At 42.3% G+C, this 21318-nt stretch overlaps 1 protein-coding gene across 5 annotated transcripts in view; it reads right to left on the reverse strand.

Moving 5' to 3' along the window:
- The window catches only part of zc3h18 (zinc finger CCCH-type containing 18), a 44614-nt gene that overhangs the window by 21778 nt on the left and 1518 nt on the right, over positions 1-21318 (reverse strand). For all 5 annotated transcript variants that reach the window (XM_058645425.1, XM_058645427.1, XM_058645426.1 and 2 more), the window contains exons 2-9: positions 15308-16176; positions 15044-15128; positions 14200-14348; positions 13988-14083; positions 12055-12194; positions 10678-10707; positions 10402-10516; positions 8822-9093 (exon numbers count right to left, since the gene is read on the reverse strand). In XM_058645425.1, coding sequence (XP_058501408.1) covers positions 8822-9093; positions 10402-10516; positions 10678-10707; positions 12055-12194; positions 13988-14083; positions 14200-14348; positions 15044-15128; positions 15308-16165 — 1745 coding nt within the window. In that variant the 5' untranslated portion in view covers positions 16166-16176. The remainder of the gene's footprint in view (positions 1-8821; positions 9094-10401; positions 10517-10677; positions 10708-12054; positions 12195-13987; positions 14084-14199; positions 14349-15043; positions 15129-15307; positions 16177-21318) is intronic.

The raw sequence follows: 21318 nt of genomic DNA on the forward strand, positions 1-21318 counted from the left end.
TATTACTGCCTGCCTCTGAAATGCAGCTGGGAGAGGGGCCACTTTTCCTACTCACTTCCTACTCACGCAGCATATAGTGTGGTTTTTAGACATGTTGTGTTTTTTACGCTTCAATTCAAAACGTTGTTGACCTACTGACGAATGTGCTATTACTGGCCATTAGAGTTCTCAACTGGTCGGGCTGACCAGTTGAGAACAGCAAAAAAAATATGCAATTAAGGCGGGTGGAGCCTCTGGCTTCCTGTTTTCTGCTCATAAAACACATTTCTTGCCGGTTGTAAATGATTTGTTGTTTGTTGTGAATCATCGCTGTTCATGTGTGGTGAAGAGTAGTCTGGAGAGGGGCAGACCTGACAACTTGGGCATGTTAGTGTCATTTTTGGAGCCTTTTATGATGCTCAGCATGAACTGGAGTGGGACAAATATCCCACTCTGCATCTTGTGCTGCTATGGGCAGAACAACTCAGACATCACTGCCAGCAAAATGCCAACGATGCTGCACACCAGTTGGGGGGAAAATGGCCAAGTCCATCACCGATCTCCACAAAGCCGCAACATTCCTGTGGCCCAAATTCAACCAGTTGCAGATGCTGCCATTGACCAAAGGGCAACTGTACAATAGTATGTGAAGTACCAGAGGAGATATCATGAGCCAGGAGACAGGTGCTGCATCAACAGCAGCAGCAGCATCTGCAAATTTTGGTCGCACTCTGGAGCCCTGGAGTATATCTCCGGACTGGCTTTTAATTAAATCCCCTGAAGTGTGCCACGACACCATATCTTTAGACACACCCAAGCATTTTTGAAAAGACACCTAGAGAGAAACTACTTGAAGATTTCTTCTGACCTTATGAGACGATGATGTCACAGAGCAGATTTGCTGTTGGAAAAATCACAGCAACAACATTTACCATCAGTGTGCGGTGGGACTTTCCCACGCAGGTGGACCCAATGTTTACGTTCTGTGACAACAGATGAAAACAGAGTCATGAGTGTTTAAATGTGTCTCTAAATATTGGTTGGAGGAAATGAGGAGGACGAGCGGATATTCCCACTGGGAATGAAATAAGAGCTATATCTGTGGATCAGTCACTGCCTGGTGAAGGCATTTTTCCGCTGTTGTCAGGTGGAGGAGGAGGTGGAGGCGGAAGAGTAGTGTGTATTGGTTTCATGTCACATGAGAACCACTTCAAACAATGTTTTGAGGCCTTGTATCACGAAGAAGTGAACCAACACCAACAGGAGGCTGGAACAAGGACACCGAGCTAGAAATACATCATTGTCAGCATAACCATGCATGAATAAAAAGGAAGCCTTTTGTGTGCACACATACACACAATATAAAAGCATGAAAAAGTCCAAAACACCCTGCAGTAAATGAGAAATTCCAAAGGTGTGATGCAAAAGCAAACAATAGACAGAGTCCAGGCGCCAAAAATAGAATCACAACACACGGCTATTTATAGCTTCATTTTCAAAGCTATTTTTAGCTCTTAAATATTGATTCTAATCAATGCGTTTCCTTTGAGGAAGGAATCATTTAAAAAAAAAGGCAGTGGGGCAAAGACTCCAATAAAGCCCCGTGAGAAAGACAGAGCGTCACAGGATGTTTGCACAACTGTGTAGTTTAATCAATAAGTACGATCAGAAGATTATATTAACTGAAGATGAACTCTGGTGAACTCAACGTCACTGTTGGTTTTTCAGCTCAGAAAACGTTAACATTGAACAAATGTGGTAAGCCTAATCTTTAAAAGACTCTGTCCTATAAAAATCCCATAAATGTGACTCACTTTACGTAAAAACATGTGACTCACTTTACGTACAAACATGTGACTCACTTTACATAAAAACATGTGATTCACTTTACGTAAAAACACGTGACTAACTTCACGTAAAAACACGTGACTCACTTAACGTAAAAACACATGACTCACTTTACGTAAAAGCAAGTGACTCACTTTACGTAAAAGCAAGTGACTCACTTTACGTAAAAACACGTGACTCACTTTATGTAAAAACATGTGACTCACTTTACGTAAAAAACACGTGACTAACTTCACGTAAAAACACGTGACTCACTTAACGTAAAAACACGACTCACTTTACGTAAAAGCAAGTGACTCACTTTACGTAAAAACATGTGACTCACTTTATGTAAAAACATGTGACTCACTTTACGTAGAAACGCATGACTAACTTAACGTAAAAACGTGACTCACTTTACGTAAAAACACGTGACTAACTTAACGTAAAAACACGTGACTCACTTTACGTAAAAACACGTGACTCACTTTACGTAAAAACACGTGACTAACTTTACATAAAAACATGTGACTCACTTAACATGAAAACACATGACTCACTTAACGTAAAAACACAAGACTCACTTTACGTAAAAGCAAGTGACTGACTTTACGTAAAAAAAAAACTTGACTCACATTACGTAAAAACATGTGACTCACTTTACTTAAAGTGGACATATTATACCCTATTTCCCCCATTAAAATAGTTCCCTGGTGTCCTAATGAACATGTCAGTGACATGCTTTGGTCAAAATACCATAAGGATGAAGCATCATAGCAGTTCAATAACCCTGCTAAACCCGCCCCTTTTAGAACGCTTGGTTTTCGTGCATGGTCCTTTATATGCAAATGAGACACAGGCAAACACACACCCACTTCTTCCAGGGCGTTTCTGATTTGTCCTCTTTACAGCGCTTTACAGCTCTATTCGTCTCCCCCTCCCTCCACTAGTTCTCTGACAATATCAACATGGTTGATCCAACTCCAACCCTTCAGTTCCCACCCGTCCCCCGTCACCACTGGTGTGCCCCAGGGCTCTGTCCTGGGGCCCCTTCTCTTCATCATCTACCTCCTTCCTCTTGGCAATATCTTCCGTAAATATAACATTCATTTCCATTGCTATGCGGATGACACCCAGCTCTACCTCTCCAGCAAACAAAATTCCACTCTCCCACCTTCCTCCCTCACCGACTGCTTCACCAAGCTCAAATCTTGGTTCTCCTCCAACTTCCTTAAACTCAACAGTGATAAAACCGAATTCCTTTAATTGGTACCAAATCAACCCTCTCAAAAACGGACAGTTTTTCCCTCACTATTGACCACTCCTCTGTCTCCCCCTCCCCCCAGGTTAAGAGTCTGGGTGTCATCCTCGACAGCACATTATCATTCCAATCCCATATCAATAACATCACCCGGTCTGCATACTTCCACCTACGCAATTTAAATCGCCTCCGCCCCTCCCTTTCTCCCCACTCCACTGCCATTCTTGTACACAGCCTTGTCACCTCCCGCATCGACTACTGCAACTCCCTTCTCTTTGGTCTACCTCACAAATACCTCCATAAACTCCAACTGGTTCAGAACTCTGCAGCTCGGATCATCACCAGAACCCCCTCCATCCACCACATCACTCCTGTTCTGCAGCAACTCCACTGGCTCCCGGTCAAACTCTGCATCGACTTCAAAATCCTCCTGTTTACGTTCAAGGCCATCCACAACCTTTCCCCTCCTTATCAATCCGAACTCCTCCACATTGCCACCCCTTCCCGTTCCCTCAGATCTGCCTCCTCTGTCCACCTCTCTGTCCCTCCCGCCCGCCTCGTCACCATGGGGAGCAGGGCTTTCAGCCGCTCTGCCCCCCAACTCTGGAACGCACTCCCACCGGACCTCGGGAACTTGGACTCTCTCACACTGTTCAAAACAAGACTAAAAAGTCACCTATTCCGAACTGCCTACTCCACTTAACTATCTACATTGTCGTTTCTTATTTTTACTTATATGTATATATTTTTATTTAATTTAAAAAAAAAATTTCTCTTAGTGTTTTTATTTATTTATGTATTGTACGGTGTCCTCGAGTGCCCAGAGAGGCGCCTCCAAATAAAATGTATTATTATTATTATTATTATTATGGCAGCGTGCGCAGAAAACAGCGAGAGTGCCGTCACAGTAAGACACGTCCTACATAAGGATCAGTAGTAGGAACAGTGCCGAACTGTAAATCAGTTAAAAACACTTAGGAACAGCTCCACTGATCGCGACCGCTGATCGCCAGCGGCGAGCTGAATAATCTGCCGCTGTATGTGACTGTATCAGTGACTGTATCAGCTGATCGTCACATACAGCGGCAGTTTAGGCAGATCGCCGCTCGCCGCTGGTGATCAGCGGTGGCGAGGTCTCCGGAGCACAGTCAGTGCTGTCCCTATGTCTTTTTAACTGATTTTCACAGAGAGTGCAGCACCGCTGATCGCCACCGCTGATCGGCAGCTGCTGTATGTGACTGCATCAGACTGAGTCTGTGCTCCGGTCATGGAGGACGTACTGAACAAATATCTTTAATTAGGACGTGTCAGAATGGTCAGTTATGACCTCTATTTGACCTTTTCTTAAAAATGTGTGTGTTTGTACGTCAGTGAACTACGGTCGCTGACTAAATACGGCGACCGCTGGCCGCAGTCTGATGTGAAGTGGTGCGAACACACGAACACATGTTTGCTGACTTTATCCGGAACATTAGCTTCATATATAAAATCCTCTGAGGCTGGAAGTTTGTGTAAAACACTGTGCTCCACTGTGCAGCCACCAACAGCACACTTGTCCCTCCGCGTTGACATAATACCGCTCTTCCTCCCTCGCCTGCACTCTCGCAGGGACAAGGTGGAGCTAAGGTGGAGCTAAGGTGGAGCTAAGGTGGAGCTAAGGTGGAACTCTCAAAGTAAACTTACTGGTGGGCGGTAACATTCGCGGTGAAATGCGCATGCTGCCGTCATAAGCGCAGGGAATTCAACATCGAGTGTTTTATCGCCTATACTTACACTAAGGGGGACCACGAAAACATGACGGAGTATTCTTTTTCCACACTTTGGCGACTGGTAGGGCCTCCAGAGTCCCAAATATAAGTATTAAAATGGTTAAAAAGTTGATTTTGCATAATATGTCCCCTTTAAAACGCGTGACTAACTTAACGTAAAAACACATGACTAACTTAACGTAAAACACATGACTAACTTAACGTAAAAAACATGACTAACTTAACGTAAAAACACGTGACTCACTACCTAAAAACATGTGACCCACTAAAAACCTATCTTTTAAGGCGCATGAAGGAGAATCTGAGGAGAAGTGAAAGATTTAGTGGCATCTAGTGGTAACATTGCAGATGACAAATAAATATGGAATACAAAATACTTCTGTAAATATAATAAAAAACTAAAGTTGCAAATAAACAAAAACATTTTGTTTTTAAATCCCACACCCTGGTTTTATTTTTTTCACGTGAGACAGTCTGCCCTTTAAAAGATTCACCTGGAAATTTTTAAGCCTGTTGTATTTTCCAAACACAGCAAAGTTGAACCAGTTTTTCTTCTGCTGTGATTAAATGTAGATTACTGGGAAATTCACGCACAACACTAATAAAGAGAATTTGTTTAGAGTTGAAGGATTTCCACATTGCCTCCAGCAGGTAATATTGCCTACGTTTTACGTCATCCGTCGCTGAACACAAAGGAAACACACGGGCGTGGGCAGGAACATCACCTCTATTCAACAGGCCGACAAGGACAACACTGCAAAGTTCCACCATTTCACAGAGAGCACGAGCACGGCTCACAAAACAAAAGAGGCGCTGCAACGTTTATTCATCAGCCGGTGAGAGAATGATGGAAGTTTTTCAAACATGGACTGGGGCTAGTATGTGACACGAGCTGCAGGAATGCTGCACCAGTCTGTGTGATGCAATCACAGGGAGAGTGCTTTCAACATGCCTTCAAGCAGGCACTAAAGGGACTGCGGTTGCTTTAAGACGTGTGAAATTTTATAAAATCAAATCATTACTGGCTGGTGGTGAGGAAGGGTAAACCGACACAGTTAAATATCACAATATTTTGCGCGACAATATTACATCGCTTTTGAGACACCAAGTATATGTTAACATTTTTAGCGTTTCGATGTTACAAATATACATTAAACTTTTGCGGATTAGCATGAAAATAATCGCTTGACATTTCAGTCCACTAGGTGGTGCCAAGTATATAGCAACACACAACTAACTTAACATAAAAACATGCGACTAACTTTACGTACAAAACACGTTACTAACTTTACATACAGACACGTGACAAACTTAACATAAACATGTGACTTAATTTTCGTACAAACACGTGACTAACTTTATGTACAAACATGTGACTAACTTTACGTACAAACGCGTGACTAACTTTACATACAAACGCGTGACTAACTTTACGTACAAACGCGTGACTAACTTTAGGTTCAAACATCACAATATTTTGTGTGATATTACATCATTTTTGAGACACCAAGTATAAATTTCTTCAGCGTATAGATGTTACAAATATACATTAAACTTTTGCGGATTAGCATGAAAATAATAGCTTGACGTTTCAAGTATGATTTCGCGAATACACCGCATTTTGTTATATCATATCAGGACTCTTTCTCACCGACAGTGAACAAAAATACAACATTAGACAGTGTTTTGCTGCGGTTAGAACTGACCTGGGCACCTTACGGCCCGTGGGCCACATACGGCCCTTTGGGCATCCCTGTCCGGCCCGTGGTATGTCAGTCATAAACACAGATGAACAAGTATTTATGCTGTGCATGCAATAGAACTGTGTTGCTTTTATCTTGAAAAGCCTGACGTATGGACGCACGTATCTGCGTCTGTCTGCACAGCGACAGGTGACGTTAGCCAGTTACCCCTGGCCCCCTAAAAATGTCAGCTTACGTTAAAAAAAGAAAAGTTAATTCCGAATGGCGCGTAAAGCTGTGTGCTTAGTTGGTGGAACACAAGTCGCTGTGTTTAAGGATTACAATCTGAATTGCTACTAACACGAAGAGAAGCGCAAGAACTGATATGATAAAGGGCACACAAAGGAGTCGGAGGCAACGTTAAGAACGATGTCCGTGGTTCTTTTCTTCTACAAGTGTCTCAGTTTATGTTCAGTAGTTATCATTATCTCCCTCCATGTCTATTATCTTATTATCTAACCAGCAAGCACCGTCACTCGTATGTAAACTCATCCAGTGTGATTAGTGTGTGTGTGTGTGTGTGCGCGCGCGTGTAAGCGTGCAGGTGTGCTCTGTGTTTCATATTCGACAAATCTGTCGTTTATTTTCTCGACAAATTGGCCAAATGTCTGTTTTTGTCCACAAAATTATTCCGTTTGAATGATTTTCATGGAGCAAAGAAACCAGGAAACATTTACATTTTCCCATGTTGCTGGGCCCTTTATGGCATCTTTTCCACAAATGCTTGAGAGTATCAGTGTGAGTCTTTGTTTCATCAGTATTGCTGCACTCCCGTGCAGAGGATATTTCCTTGCACTTCATCACTGACGAGCGGGACATGGAAAAATTTATGAATTATTGTTCAGTTTCACAATTCTTCACAGAGATGACTGCACAAACTTCCATAGCCTGAGAGGAAAAAGGAAACCGCAGCACTCGTGGTTCCACTCACTCACACACACATGCGTCACATGACTCGTCAGTCAACCTGTGGCAGATTTCATACTGTCTGTGTGTGTCTGTGTGCAGGTATGACACTATTGTGGGTGTGGCATTTACACACCGACATGTTCAGTGTTGTGCAACCTTCATTTCACACCTCAACAAGCAAAAGTGCTTTTAATTTGCACCTTTAAATTAATCCTGGACTATGCAGTAATCTCTTCTATTGACTGTGTTAAAACACAGACACTTGCAAATGAATTTAATAATCCACACAGGATTACAGCGGCGGGTATAATGTTGCATTATCAAAGTGATTTTAGTAGAAATGAGCAAGTCTGAACTGGTTCATGGACAAACAACTGCAACGTCAGAGCGAGACGGACAAAATGGACGAGTAAAATTCCAGATCTGCTTAATCTGTGACATCAAAGTCCAGTGCTGAGTGTGCTGTGAGCGCCCCCTGCAGCTGAGAGTAACTTTGAGACATTTAGGTCAAGACAAGATGAAAACACGGCTGCCAGAGGGGACTCGAGGAAAAACACATTTTATCCACTTTGCAAAAGACATGTGCAATAAATTCTACGTCAGTATAAGTCTACAATATCTACGTCACATGATCACGTCTTTCTCTCACTGTGAGACAGACTTTTCCGACAGGAAACTGAAGTCTGTAAACACACACAAGTAGCCTCCATCACTAAGCTCACATGTCTGATTTTGTCACTTCAGTGTTTGTTCAGTGACACAAAGGCAGCTGTGGATTTTCTCTATGGTCTTTGGTGTGGGAGAGTGAGTGGTTTACAAATAGCCCTTCAACTATACAGTTCCAGAACGACATCGCCGGCTGGAACTGCAGTGCCGTCTCTAAATCCACCAGACTCCTCTGTTCAACACATTTGACAGTTATGGTGTTATATGTTATATATGGGCCACATTCATGAAGGAACAAAGTGAGATTTTGAGCATAGAAAAATATATTTTGAAGAGAAATGATATTTTAAGGTGCAATAATAACCCTCTCACAAACTCCTGCTCCCTTCTGTGCACGCTCAGCTTTCCCCGAGCGCTCGCTCAACTTGGCACAGCGTTACAAATGCGCCACAAAATCAACCAATTGGAGACTATATAAATTTAGATTGGCTGTTTAGTCTCCAATCACAACGCTTCTATAACACGACAAATGAGTAGGATATTCAGTTTTCTTAAATGTGAATATTTCCTACTTTCTAAGTAGATTTTGGAAGGTAGAATGACTGCATAACAATACATATTGGTTGACAGTGTTTGGCATTGGGTCAGCAAGCAGAGACTTCACTTACTTTGGTGGTAAGTCGAGCGGAGAGCGTGGCTTCAGCTTGTCCTCGTCTTTCTTCTCCCTGGCGTCTCGAGGAGGTCGCATCCTTGGCCTGTCTTTGTCGTCTCTCTTCATCCGGTCTCTCTCCCACTCTTCTTTCCGCCGCATTCTCTCCTTCTCGCGCTCTCGCTCTCGTTCTCGCTCCCTCTCTCTCTGCCGGCGCTCCCTCTCGCGGTGATCTCTCTCGCGCTCTCGGTCCCTGTGGCGGTCCTGGGGGTCGCGGATGTGATCACGTTCCTGTCGAGGTGGATTTGAACAGTTATGAAGTAAATAAATAAACAGCAAAAAACAACAAGACACATATCCAACATTTGTTGATACATTTTTGAAAACATTTTCCCAACTTGACCTTTGATCAAAATATAATCAGTTCATCAACAAGTCCACTGAAGTTTGTAAACCGCTCACTCTCCCACACCAAAGCCCATAGAGCATTTTGAGAGTCTTTGTCGAATTGTCCCCCTTTTTCTTTTTTGTTAAGTAGTGGGGCAGAGGGTAGAACATATTCTACACTGCACTACTTTATTTTAGGCTCAAAAACATGGCATGACAATGTCCAATATTCACATCAAATCAGTGACCAACAACTAAACCAAACAAACAGATCAATCTCGCTGATCTAATCACAAATAAAATCAAACAGCAGTGAGAGTAAAATAGGTGATAGATGTGATGTCATCTGCACCCTCTGCTATCAATAATCCACCCGCCCTGCGGATTATTGACGTCCGCGGGTGTAACCGTCAACCGCGGATCTCTAACAGGTGAACTTATCTCACCATTTCGGCCTAGTGTTTGTTCAAGAACACAAGTATGCCCTCTCCGCTGACACGGATGTGGCAGGGATGCAGTGTGCAGGATCTTGACTGGGTGAGATGCTGTCTTCTTTTGTGTAGCGCACTTTATGATGTTTACTTGATCACAAATACACATGAAAATCCCACAAGCCCCGCCCCCCGACATTTCGACTTAAAAAAAAAAAAAAAGTTATGTCGAGGTGAGCCTGTGTCGATTGTCAAATGCACTTGCACGCTGCATGATCAACAGCAGCACACGTAACGTGAGCTGGTGCAGGTGGAGAGGGTTAGTGGTTAGCACAGGCTCCGAATAGCGAGTTAGCTCAGAGAGTGGACAGAGAAAAGTGGGGATTTCCACACGGGCTTACCTCTCTACACAGTGAGCGCTTGTTTAGCCTGGCTGGAAATGTGGCAGGTGAAAAAAGAAACAGGCAGAAATGCTTCTGTTTTCAAAGAAAAACTTGCCATTGATTTACAAGTGATTGCCTTAGTGTTTATGCTGCCAGGCCCCAGGCGATATTTATTTTATTTTTATTTGTTATTATCATCATTTTATTCTTACATCTGTTTTCATACAGAAGTTTACTTTTCCAAAAATGCTTTTTAAGTTGAAAAGAATGGTTATTCAATAACACTGCACTTTGAAGATGTGTGCACCTTGAATTAGTCTTGAAGAGAAACGTCATCATTTCCACTGATCAAAAGAGAAAACAACTGACAGATGAATCCTAATGTGGAGGAAACTCACGTTGTAGTGGTAAGGGAGTGGAGCTTCTGTGTACTGCACTCGGAAGTTTTCATACTGGCCTCCTCGCCACAGCGCCTCCATTTCATAGTCATAGTACGAGTCGTTATACGGGTCACTGCAGACAGAATTACATTCACAGCTATAGGTCACTTTTATTTCCCCATTTCATTTACCCCTTATTCTCTCTTAGAAAGGTCTGACACACGTTTGTAACTATAAGAAACAAGAGTCTAAAAGTGACAGGTAGGGAGTTTTATGAAAGTTATCAAGTCTTACCTATATAAAGGATCTCTGAAGTCCATTTCACTGTAAAAACACAACACATTAGACTGAGTGAAAAGAATCATCAACACATTTGGACCAATGGGTTAAACAATCCAGTGTGAGCAGAACACACACTCGTGTATCATTAACAATCATCAATAACTGATGCAGGACAACAAAAAAAACAACAACTGTGTGTCCACAGATGACAGCGAGAGAGAGAGAGAATGTGTGCGTGAGGGAGAGAATGTGTGTGTGTGAGAGAGAGAGAGGGAGAGAGGGAGAGAGAGAGAGAGAGAGAGAGAGAGAATGTGTGTGTGAGAGAGAGAATGTGTGTGTGAGAGAGAGAATGTGTGTGTGTGAGAGAGAGAGAGGGAGAGAGAGAGAGAATGTGTGTGTGAGAGAGAGAATGTGTGCGTGAGAGAGAGAATGTGTGCGTGAGAGTGTGTGTGTGAGAGAGAAAGAATGCATGAGAGAGTGTGTGTGAGAGAGAGAGAGAGAGAGAGAGAGAGAGAGAGAGAGAGAGAGAATGTGTGTGTGAGAGAGAGAGAATGTGTGTGTGAGAGAGAGAATGTGTGCGTGAGAGTGTGTGTGTGAGAGAGAAAGAATGCATGAGAGAGTGTGTATGAGAGAGAGTGTGTGCGTGAGAGAGAGAACGTGTGTGAGAATATGTGTGCGTGAGAGAGACAGAAAGTGAGATAGAGTGTGAGAGAATGTGTGTGTGAGAGAGAGTGCGTGAGAGAGGGGGGGAGAGAGAGAGAGAGAGAGAGAGAGAGAGAGAGTGTGTGCGTAAGAGACAGAAAGTGAGAGAGAAAGAGAGAATGTGTTGGTGAATGTGTGTGTGAGAGAGACAGAACGTGAGACAGAGAGTGTGAGAGAATGTGTGTGTGAGAGAGAGTGCGTGTGAGAGAGGGGGAGAGAGAGAGAGAGAGAGCGAGAGAGTGTGTGCGTAAGAGACAGAAAGTGAGAGAGAAAGAGAGAATGTGTTGGTGAATGTGTGTGTGAGAGAATGTGTGGATGAGAGAGAATGTGTGCGTGAGAGAGATCTGATCTAAAAAAACAAACCTGAAAAATACACCGCCAGTGCCGGATTAAAATGATTAAAAAAGAGGTTAAGTGTGTAGAGGTCTGTAGAGTCGCTAACTGTGCACACGGAAACATCGCAAAACATAAACAGACGACGTTAATTCTCTTTCTTTCCTCTTGTTATATCTAATGTTTACAACGTTGTCTTCTGTTTTTTGCAGCCCTGTCACGTGTACTACAGTGCTTTGACTCGTTTACTTTACACTTTAGATTTAGCGAGAGCACAACAACCGATGAGCTGCTCATTTTCAGCCTCCGTATCAAAGTAAAGACAGAAAGAAGGTAAAAGGACGCAGATCTTACTCTCTGACGATGCGGTAGCGTTCTCTGAGGAAATCGTTCTCTTTGTCGAATTCTCTCTCGTCCTCACCGATGGTCACGTTGAAGCGTTTCTCCTCAAAGTCTGGCTCCTGCTCCTTACGGATGGTTGCCTTCTTCAGCACCTGGGGAACACAGGAGGGGATGTTTAACACACCTGCAACCTGCAGGGGGCGACGTCTGGCTGACAGCTGGTGACGGTTTTGTAAAAGGTTTATAAGTAGATTTTGGAATCATAAATAGATTTTGGAATTTTAAGTAGATTTTGGAATTATAAGTCGATTTTGGAAATATAAATATATTTTGGAATTTTAAGTAGATTTTGGAATTTAAAGTAGATTTTGGAATTATAAATAGATTTTGGAATTATAAATAGATTTTGGAATTATAAATAGATTTTGGAATTTAAAGTAGATTTTGGAATTATAAGTAGATTTTGGAATTATAAATATATTTTGGAATTTTAAGTAGATTTTGGAATTATAAATATATTTTGGAATTATAAGGAGATTTTGGAATTATAAATTGATTTTGGAATTATAAGGAGATTTTGGAATTATAAGTAGATTTTGGAATTATAAATATATTTTGGAATTATAAGGAGATTTTGGAATTATAAATTGATTTTGGAATTATAAGGAGATTTTGGAATTATAAGGAGATTTTGGAATTATAAATTGATTTTGGAATTATAAGGAGATTTTGGAATTATAAATTGATTTTGGAATTATAAGGAGATTTTGGAATTATAAATTGATTTTGGAATTATAAGGAGATTTTGGAATTATAAATAGATTTTGGAATTATAAGGAGATTTTGGAATTATAAATAGATTTTGGAATTTTAAAGGCGACATAGAATGCTTGTATCACACATATATGTTAGTTATGGAGGTCTACTTACATATATTAACTTGTTTTCATGATTAAAAACCTCCTAATCGCTGCAAACGAGCCGATCAAAATATCTCCTCGCTGACGCTCTCGTCAGCCGCGCTGTTTCAGACCAAACAGTTGCTGTGATTGGCCAGCCAACGAGAGCTTTCCTACTGTCCTGTGATTGGCCAGGTACCTGGAAGTGACGTAATAGATAGGCCAGCGCTCAGATACACAGCTCCCCCTCTGGCACGGTGGATGCTCTGCATCTCAGCAGCTACAACGAGACTAGTTCTTCTTCTTCTTCTGCGGTTGAATGTACGCAACCGGATGTGCCCGGACTAGTGCCCGCACCGGGAGGCGCTACGGTGGTGAGGATTTCTGATGACGACATCAAATTAAGGAAGTGTCGATCCGCTTCGCAGAGCCCAGGAAAACAATACAACACTATTTTCTCAGCAGTGGCTGAACTGTTTGTTCTGAAACTTTAGGGTTTCATAAACGAGGTAATGACGCAGATACACACAAAAACGCAGCGTTAATTGGAGCTTCCGGTCTATGTCACCTTTAAGTAGATTTTGGAATATAAATAGATTTTGGAATTTTAAGTAGATTTTGGAATATAAATAGATTTTGATATTTTAAGTAGATTTTGGAATTTAAAGTAGATTTTTTGAATTATAATATGCAGGGGGCGACGTCTGGCTGACAGCTGGTGACGGTTTTGTTAAAGGTTTATAAGTAGATTTTGGAATCATAAATAGATTTTGGAATTTTAAGTAGATTTGGGAATTTTAGGTAGATTTCAGAATTATAAGTAGATTAGAAGAAAAAACTATCACGATAAAAATTCACTATTTAACACTCCATAGAAGAAAATTTGTGATTTTAGCACAGGAGCTGCTGGTCCTCTGCTGCCTCGTGTGGTCACTTTGTGTCACTCAGGTCAATCTGAACAAAGGATTTCAAACACTGAAGAGAAAAAATAAGACATTTGAACTGGAGGCAAAACCTCTTTCCATGTGAGACGGTGGCGTTTGTACCTCTTTGGCGTGCCTCAGGCCGCGCTCCCATGCACTCTCCACTGGGGGCTCCACTGGTGGAGGGGGTGGGGGGAGCTCCTCCACTGCAGGCCCCGCCTACAACACAACAGTCAAAATTTTGTTTGATTACATTCAAACGCAAACATTGGTAACAAGTCTCGCACAAGTGTACAAAGGCAACAAGACAGTGCTGCAAAGCTTTAGAGACATACCCAGGGATTGTTGGGTATGAGTGGTAGTGGTCCACTAGGGGCCGCTCCATTTGGTGAAAAGAGATCTGGTTTACTGATGAGGGAATAGTTTCCTTTGTCGTTGACTCCTGGGTGAATGAACCTGCAGTTCATGCCCCAGGTACAATTTCCTGCAGGAGACAAACCCAGAGGAAGAAGAAGAAAAAAATAAATGACATGTGTTGAGCAGTGTTTGTCAAACCTGGAAATGATGATGTTCTCAAATGTCTTGTTTTTGCTGCTCTAATAAATGTTCTCTATGGTATGATGGTGTGAGCAGTTCACAAACTTCACTTTCCTGTTGGAAAAGTCTGTCCAATTTAACTGGGTGAGTCTTTAGTTCATTGGCTGAATTACTTGGTTTACCTGCTGGTGGTCGGGTTTTTTTTTTTTTTTAATTTAGCACCCGAACTTCAAAAAACCTGAATTATCCCCTTCAGACTTACGCACAGAAACATGGAGAATCTTGAATCATATTCATATATATTTAAGTCAATATGTTCATAGGTAAATTACTGAACACCTGTTTTACTGAGCAGTGGGGAAAGGAAAAGTCTATTCACATCAAGTACAATGGCTCCCCCTGCTGGGGGGGAAACAGAAGTGTTCCTCACATGGTCTATATCAGGATTCTGCACATTTTTCAGCCCCCGACGCCTAAAATAACAGGGATAGAGTCTCAGGAGCCACATTCATCCAAAGCACATAAACCACATCAGCATGTTTTGCTTGTGTTGTTGTAAATGAACCTGAAGCCACTGACAAATCCAAAGGCAACTTCTCCTTCCAGACACATTCAGATACAAATCTCTCCACCACCACTGACCTTTGATGAAGAACCTGCAGATGGGACGTGGTCTGATCTTCCTGTCCGAGGGATCCTTAACCTCCCCTTCCTCCAGATCGTCATCCTGACGAGACAAAAGCACGACAGGTTACGACACTCAACCTGACCTGAGGCCCAATGAGCATCTAGTCTGGTCAAGGGGGGGCGGGTCTAGCGTTGAGTCATCGTTAAATACAGTATTACATTATCAACGTGATGTAGAACAGCTGTAATAATTCACAATGAGTGACACTCTTCACTTACATCAATCTCTCCTTCGTCTATCTCTCCGTCATCCTCATCCCTCTTTCTGCTTGCTCTGTCCGGCCCTTTCGACTCATCTGTTCTCCTGGACTCGCTGAACTCGGGGGATGGCGGAAGAATTGGCTTCTTCTCCTTCTTCTTGCTGCTCTTGTCATCGCTCTCCTCCTCCTCGGCATCCTCCTCCTCCTCTTCCTCGTGTGCAGGGATGCTGGGCTCCTCTGGGACTTCCTCGTCATAATCCAGCTCGTGCTCGTCCAGCTCCCGGGAAACAGAGGCCGGGTCGTCCTTCGTCTCCTTCACAGGGACAGCTCCTCTCCTCTCTTCCTCTTCCTCTTCATCCATCTCAGCTGTCTCGGGCTCAGCTGAAGTGTCCTTCCTGTAGCCACCATCCCTGTCCTTCTTATCATCTCCATTGTCTTCATCATTGAAGTGCTTGACCTGTTCTGGTTCAAAGTCTGGAGACTGTGGCGTGTCAATGACCCTGTCCTCTTCCTCTCCATCTACCCCCTCATCTTCTTCTCCCTCCATCATCACAATGGCCTCATCCTCCTGTCCCATACCTACAGGTTCTTCATCCTCCGGGTCTGAGACAAAGTCTGGGACCACCTCGTCCTCTTCTTCCAACTCCTCTGATCCCAAACTTCTTCTTCTTCTGCTTCCCACCACCCGCTCCTCGTCCTCCTCTTCATCCTCCTCCAACAAACCCCCATTTTCCTCTTCATGGACAATCTTGCTGCCAGAGACGATCCTGTCGTCCTCTTCATCAGAAGAATCCAGCAGCTCAGAGTCAGACAGCGCCTTCTCCTCCTCCTCCTCCGGAGACTGGGGAGACTGCGTAGGACTTTCAGGAGAATCCATTAAAGAATGTTCTAGTGCAAAGGAAAAAACAGTTGTATAAACATACTTATATTTTGAATTTGTTGTTATGGATTTATGCTGCTTTTCCTTCAGTGATAGAACCTGGTGTTTGTTCTAGTTCCTGCTCTGACGAGGTTCAGCTGAGCCAATGCTAAAATGGTCAGAGAGGGCCGTCACTGAAGAGTCACGATTCTAGATTTTCTTGGTACGATCAGTCAGAGAACACATCACGATATTAAGATTATCACCATTATTATGCGATAATTAATTTCACAACACTATGAGGCCAGAAATTAAACATATCTATTATTATGGTTTGTTTATTATTGTTTAAATTACAATGACACAAATAAATTTGTAATAAATGAAACGGACGTGACATGACGTGTAACGTAACTTTAAGTGAATGATGTTTAACTCGTCACATTACACTGAAACATGTTAATTGCAAATGACAGGCTAACATTTAACGTCCTACCAATTCACTGTAACTTTAGTTGAACATTAGCGTAATTTAACCTAGTTACTGTGTGTTTAACTTTACTCTGGCGTACAGAGCCGGGTGCTTATCCCGCACATGGTCAAACATATTACTCGTATTTCCTCCCATGATTTGCAGGCTGGCGCGCCGTCATTCATGATGACACCGTGGTAATTTTGTTTTTAGGAAGAAAAACTCCCACAGATTTGATGCTCTTTTTTGGAGGGAAGAACTCTTCCTCTGCCATACTTTATCAGGAACGGCTCTGTTCTGCAACTCTGCACGGAACAAAAATAATGCAACACAAGGGCTAACACGCGGTTGTTGTGTAACTTTGTTTACATTCCGTTAGAGTTGCGCTGAATTACATATATGGTTCCGGGCTTAATTTTTTCTGATGGTGTTGAGGAAATGTTACGTAGCTTTTAATACCACGATTAATTGTGAAACTCAAGTAATCGTGAAATCCCTGGTCATGAGCACAACGTCCGACACAAGAATCAAAGCCAACAATAGATCAAAGTTAAAAAAGACTTAAAAATCCTGACATCTCCAACATTCAGCAAAGCAAATGTGTTTAACAGAGGAGTGGTGTATTGAGAGCAGAGGTATTTCAGTTCAGTGACAGTAAGTCTGAAGTACTGAACCATTCTGTCAACAAGCCTTTTTAATGATTCACTTTCAACTGCTTTACAGGTCACTAGGTTTGTGTGTTTGTGTTGCATAGAAAACCATGTCACCACAGTTTCACGCAGCCGTGCTGTGATGACTCGGCCCACCTTGAGGAGGCACTATAGTAATGTTAAACCGTGTACAGTCGATCCGTGCCGGGACTATGTAATGGAAAAGCGCCATTATGTTTTTACAGCTGAATCTTCAGGGGTGACTGTCAGAATGGAGAAGGCAAGACAATTGTCTGTGAAAACATTCAATAAAATGATTATCTCATCTTAAACAGTCACTTTTTTGTAACATGTTTTATTTGAGAAAAAAAGCTTTGATCACAGATATTCAACATACATCTTTTTTCTTATTTTCTTCCCCCCACCCCTCCCGCCCATGCTGCCAATACAACAAAATAAATAAATAATGAGAATAAACTTGAAAAGCACACCTCAGATGTTACACTGAAAGAGTTACAAATAGGGATGGGGCCGATCCTATACAAACGTAATTCACCGATCGGAAATTTCCGATCGAACTTTTGAGATTTCTGATCCGATCCGTCTGTGCTTTAATGATGTCTGCTTAAATGTCTCCACTAGTGATTCCCTGGCTGCTCTGCTAACTGGCTGCAGTGGAATGGATTTTCTGAACGGAGGTGTGTCTCAATGAGACACTGAAGTAGGCTATTTGCCTTCTGTGAGTACCACTACACAGGTCTTCTGAGGTCCCTGAGTCTCCAAGAAGGTACAGGCACAAATACAACAGGATTTATTACTGCTTAAATTTTTCAGTTTTGTGGGAGGACTTTTGGGTCGACCCTCTAATGCCATATTTTATCTTTTGCAGCTTAAGGAATATAATCAGGTCTTTCATCCAGGAGGAAGCTTTGGGTGGATGTGTTGATTTCCACTCTAACAGAATTCTTCTCCGGGACAGGAGAGTAGAAAAGCAAGCACAATTTTAGTCTTATTTGTCATTGATAAACCTCCCTCCCTCCCTCCCCTGGGACTCCAAATATAGCCATTTCAGCAGTGGGTTGGATATCTCTGCTAAAAACTTCAGATAAATTTTGAAATATCATAGTCCAAAAATGATACAGTTTATTACAGGTAGGGATGTCCTGATCCGATATTGATATCGGTCCAGTATCAGCCAAAAAACGCATATCGGATTATATCGGACTGCCTCTAAAATCTCCGATATAAGCGCTCCGATACAACAGTCCATTCCACTCCAGCACTATCAAGCAGCGCCCGTTGTGATCACGTGAGCTCTGTGTGTTGGATGCATGTAGATCACATGATCACAACAACAGTGTGTGTGCTACTGCTATTTCAGAGGTTACACATTTTTCTTTAACCTCTGAACTCAGAGGCTATGAAGCTGCACAGCGGGCACAAGTTAGCCATTAGCACCACGCTCGCTCATCCTGAGACGAGCTGCTAACAACATTATTAACAAGAAACTGTATTGTGATCATGTGATCTACATGCATCCAACACACAGAGCCCACATGATCACAACGGGCGCTGCAGGATAGAAGTGCTAGAGCAGAATGGACGGTTGTATCGGAGCGCTTATATCAGGGATTTGAGAGGCAGTCCGATATAATCCGATATGCATTTTTTGGCTGATATCGGACCTGTAACTTTCTACTTTTAAACTCATAAAAAACTGAGGTCATTATACTCGGCCCTAAACACCTCAGAGAAAAACTTTCCGATCACATTGTCACTTTAGATGACATCACCATGGTTTCCAGTTCCACTGTGAGGAACCTTGGAGTTACTTTTGACCAGGAAATGTCATTTGATTCACACAAAACTAATTTCCAGAACAGCCTTCTTCCACCTGCGGAACATTATGAAAATTAGAAACATTCTGTCCTTACAGGGTGCTGAAAAACTAGTTCATGCTTTTGTTACATCTAGATTAGATTACTGTAACTCCTTATTATCAGGATGTTCCAACAAGTCTGTTAGAACCCTTCAGTTCATTCAAAGTTCTGACAGGAACTAGAAAGAGAGACCACATAACTCCAGTGTTAGCTTCTCTACACTGGCTCCACCCACAGTTTAGAATTCAATTTAAAATCCTCCTCCTCACGTACAAAGCACTTAATGGTCAGGCCCCTTCTTACCTGAAAGACCTAGTCTTACCTTATCACCCTAACAGACCACTTAGGTCACAAAATACAGGTTTACTTGTGGTTCTCAGAGTCTGTAAGAGCAGAATGGGAGGCAGAGCCTTAGTTACCAGGCTCCTCCTCTCCTGTGGAACCAGCTTCCAATGACAGTTCGGGAGGCGGAGCCTCTCTCTGTATTTAAAGTTAGACTTAAACTATCCTTTTTGATAAGGCTTATAGTTAGAGCTGGTTCAGGGAAACCTGGACCATCTCTTAGTTATGCTGCTATAGACCTAGACTGCTGTGGGATTTTCCTGTGGTGCACGCATATTCACTCTCTCACACTCAGGGTATGAATATGACTTTTTATATGTCATTCTCTCTCTCTCTCTCTCTCTCACCTCCCCTCTTTCCCCCATTTTTCCTTTCACCCCAACCGGTCGAGGCAGACGACCGCACATCTCTGAGCCTGGTTCTGTCAGAGATTTCTTCTTCTGTTAAGAGGGAGTTTTTTCTCTCCACTGATGCCTAGTGTTTGCTCATTGTGTGAACTGTTGGGGTTCTCTGCTCTCCTTGATGTTGTCTATGTACAGTGCCTTGAGATAATGTATGTTATGATTTGGCGCTACACAAATAAAATTTAATTGAATTGAATATCAATATCAGATCGGGACATCCCTATCAACAACTATTTTGATAATCGATTAATTGGTTTGAAGCTTTTTTTCATGATTAAAACAAGATTTCTGATTGTTTAAGCTTCTTAAATGTGAGTATTTTCTTCATTTCTTTGCTATGGATAACAAAGAAATCATTAAAAGTTAATCATTTTGGTTTGTGGACAAAACAAGACATTTGAGAACATCATCATTTCCGGGTTTGACGAACACCGATCAACATTTTTCTGATATTTTATGGATCAAGCGATTAATCGAGAAAATAATCGACAGATTAATCGATTACGAAAATAATTAGTTTCAGCTCTATTGTCAAATGATACACTCAGCAGCTACAACGAGAGTATTTCTTCTTCTTCTACGGTTCTTCTAAGTACGTCACCGGATGTGCTCAGACTCTAGTGCCCGGACTAGGAGGCACTTCTGTTTACAGGAGTGGTGAGATTCACCAGTGACGTAATTAGTCAACGGAAGTGCCTTGCCGCTTTGTAGAGCTCAGGAAAACAATAAAAGCCTGCACTCTCAGCAGTGGCTGAACTGATTGTTATGGACTTTTAAGGCTTCATAGACGAGGTCAAAGACGCAGAAACACACCAACGCAGCTTTAATTGGCACTTCCGGGCTATGGCCTCCTTAATCCTGCCCTCTGCCACTGGACAAAGACAGGATCCAATTTCACTGGGAGAAAGACATGATTGCAGATGGGACTATAAAGGGAGAAGTCCGTCAGATTAAAATGTTGTCTAAATTGTGACCACATTTTTAAGGTGGAAATTACAATAGAACATGAGGAGTATTGTTTAGGAGAGCGGGGAAGCTTCGAGGTGACTAATGCAGGGAGTGGTGATGATATACACACATTAACTTCTGTAGGTACCAATCAGCGGCTGGTCTTTGAATCCAATAAACAATTTTTTGTAGATTTGTAGCCCAATAATAATAGATCAGAAAGGGCAGAGCCATACCCCCCCTGTGTTTTATGCCTCTGAAGGAGGATTCTAGGATGTTTGTTACCCCATCAAAATGAAGACAACAGTTTATCAACGTCTGAAAAATGACTTTGGAAGGAAGACTGGAACACTCTCAAAGAGACCTCTGCAATATGATAGATAGTGTCTTTAATGGAAATGGGTTTTTCACGTTAACATCCACATCTATCCTGATGCTCCTCTTGGGCTTCCATAGTTAAAGGGGACATATTATG

This window comes from Solea solea, chromosome 12 (assembly GCF_958295425.1).
Source record: "Solea solea chromosome 12, fSolSol10.1, whole genome shotgun sequence".
Classification (NCBI taxonomy): domain Eukaryota; kingdom Metazoa; phylum Chordata; class Actinopteri; order Pleuronectiformes; family Soleidae; genus Solea; species Solea solea.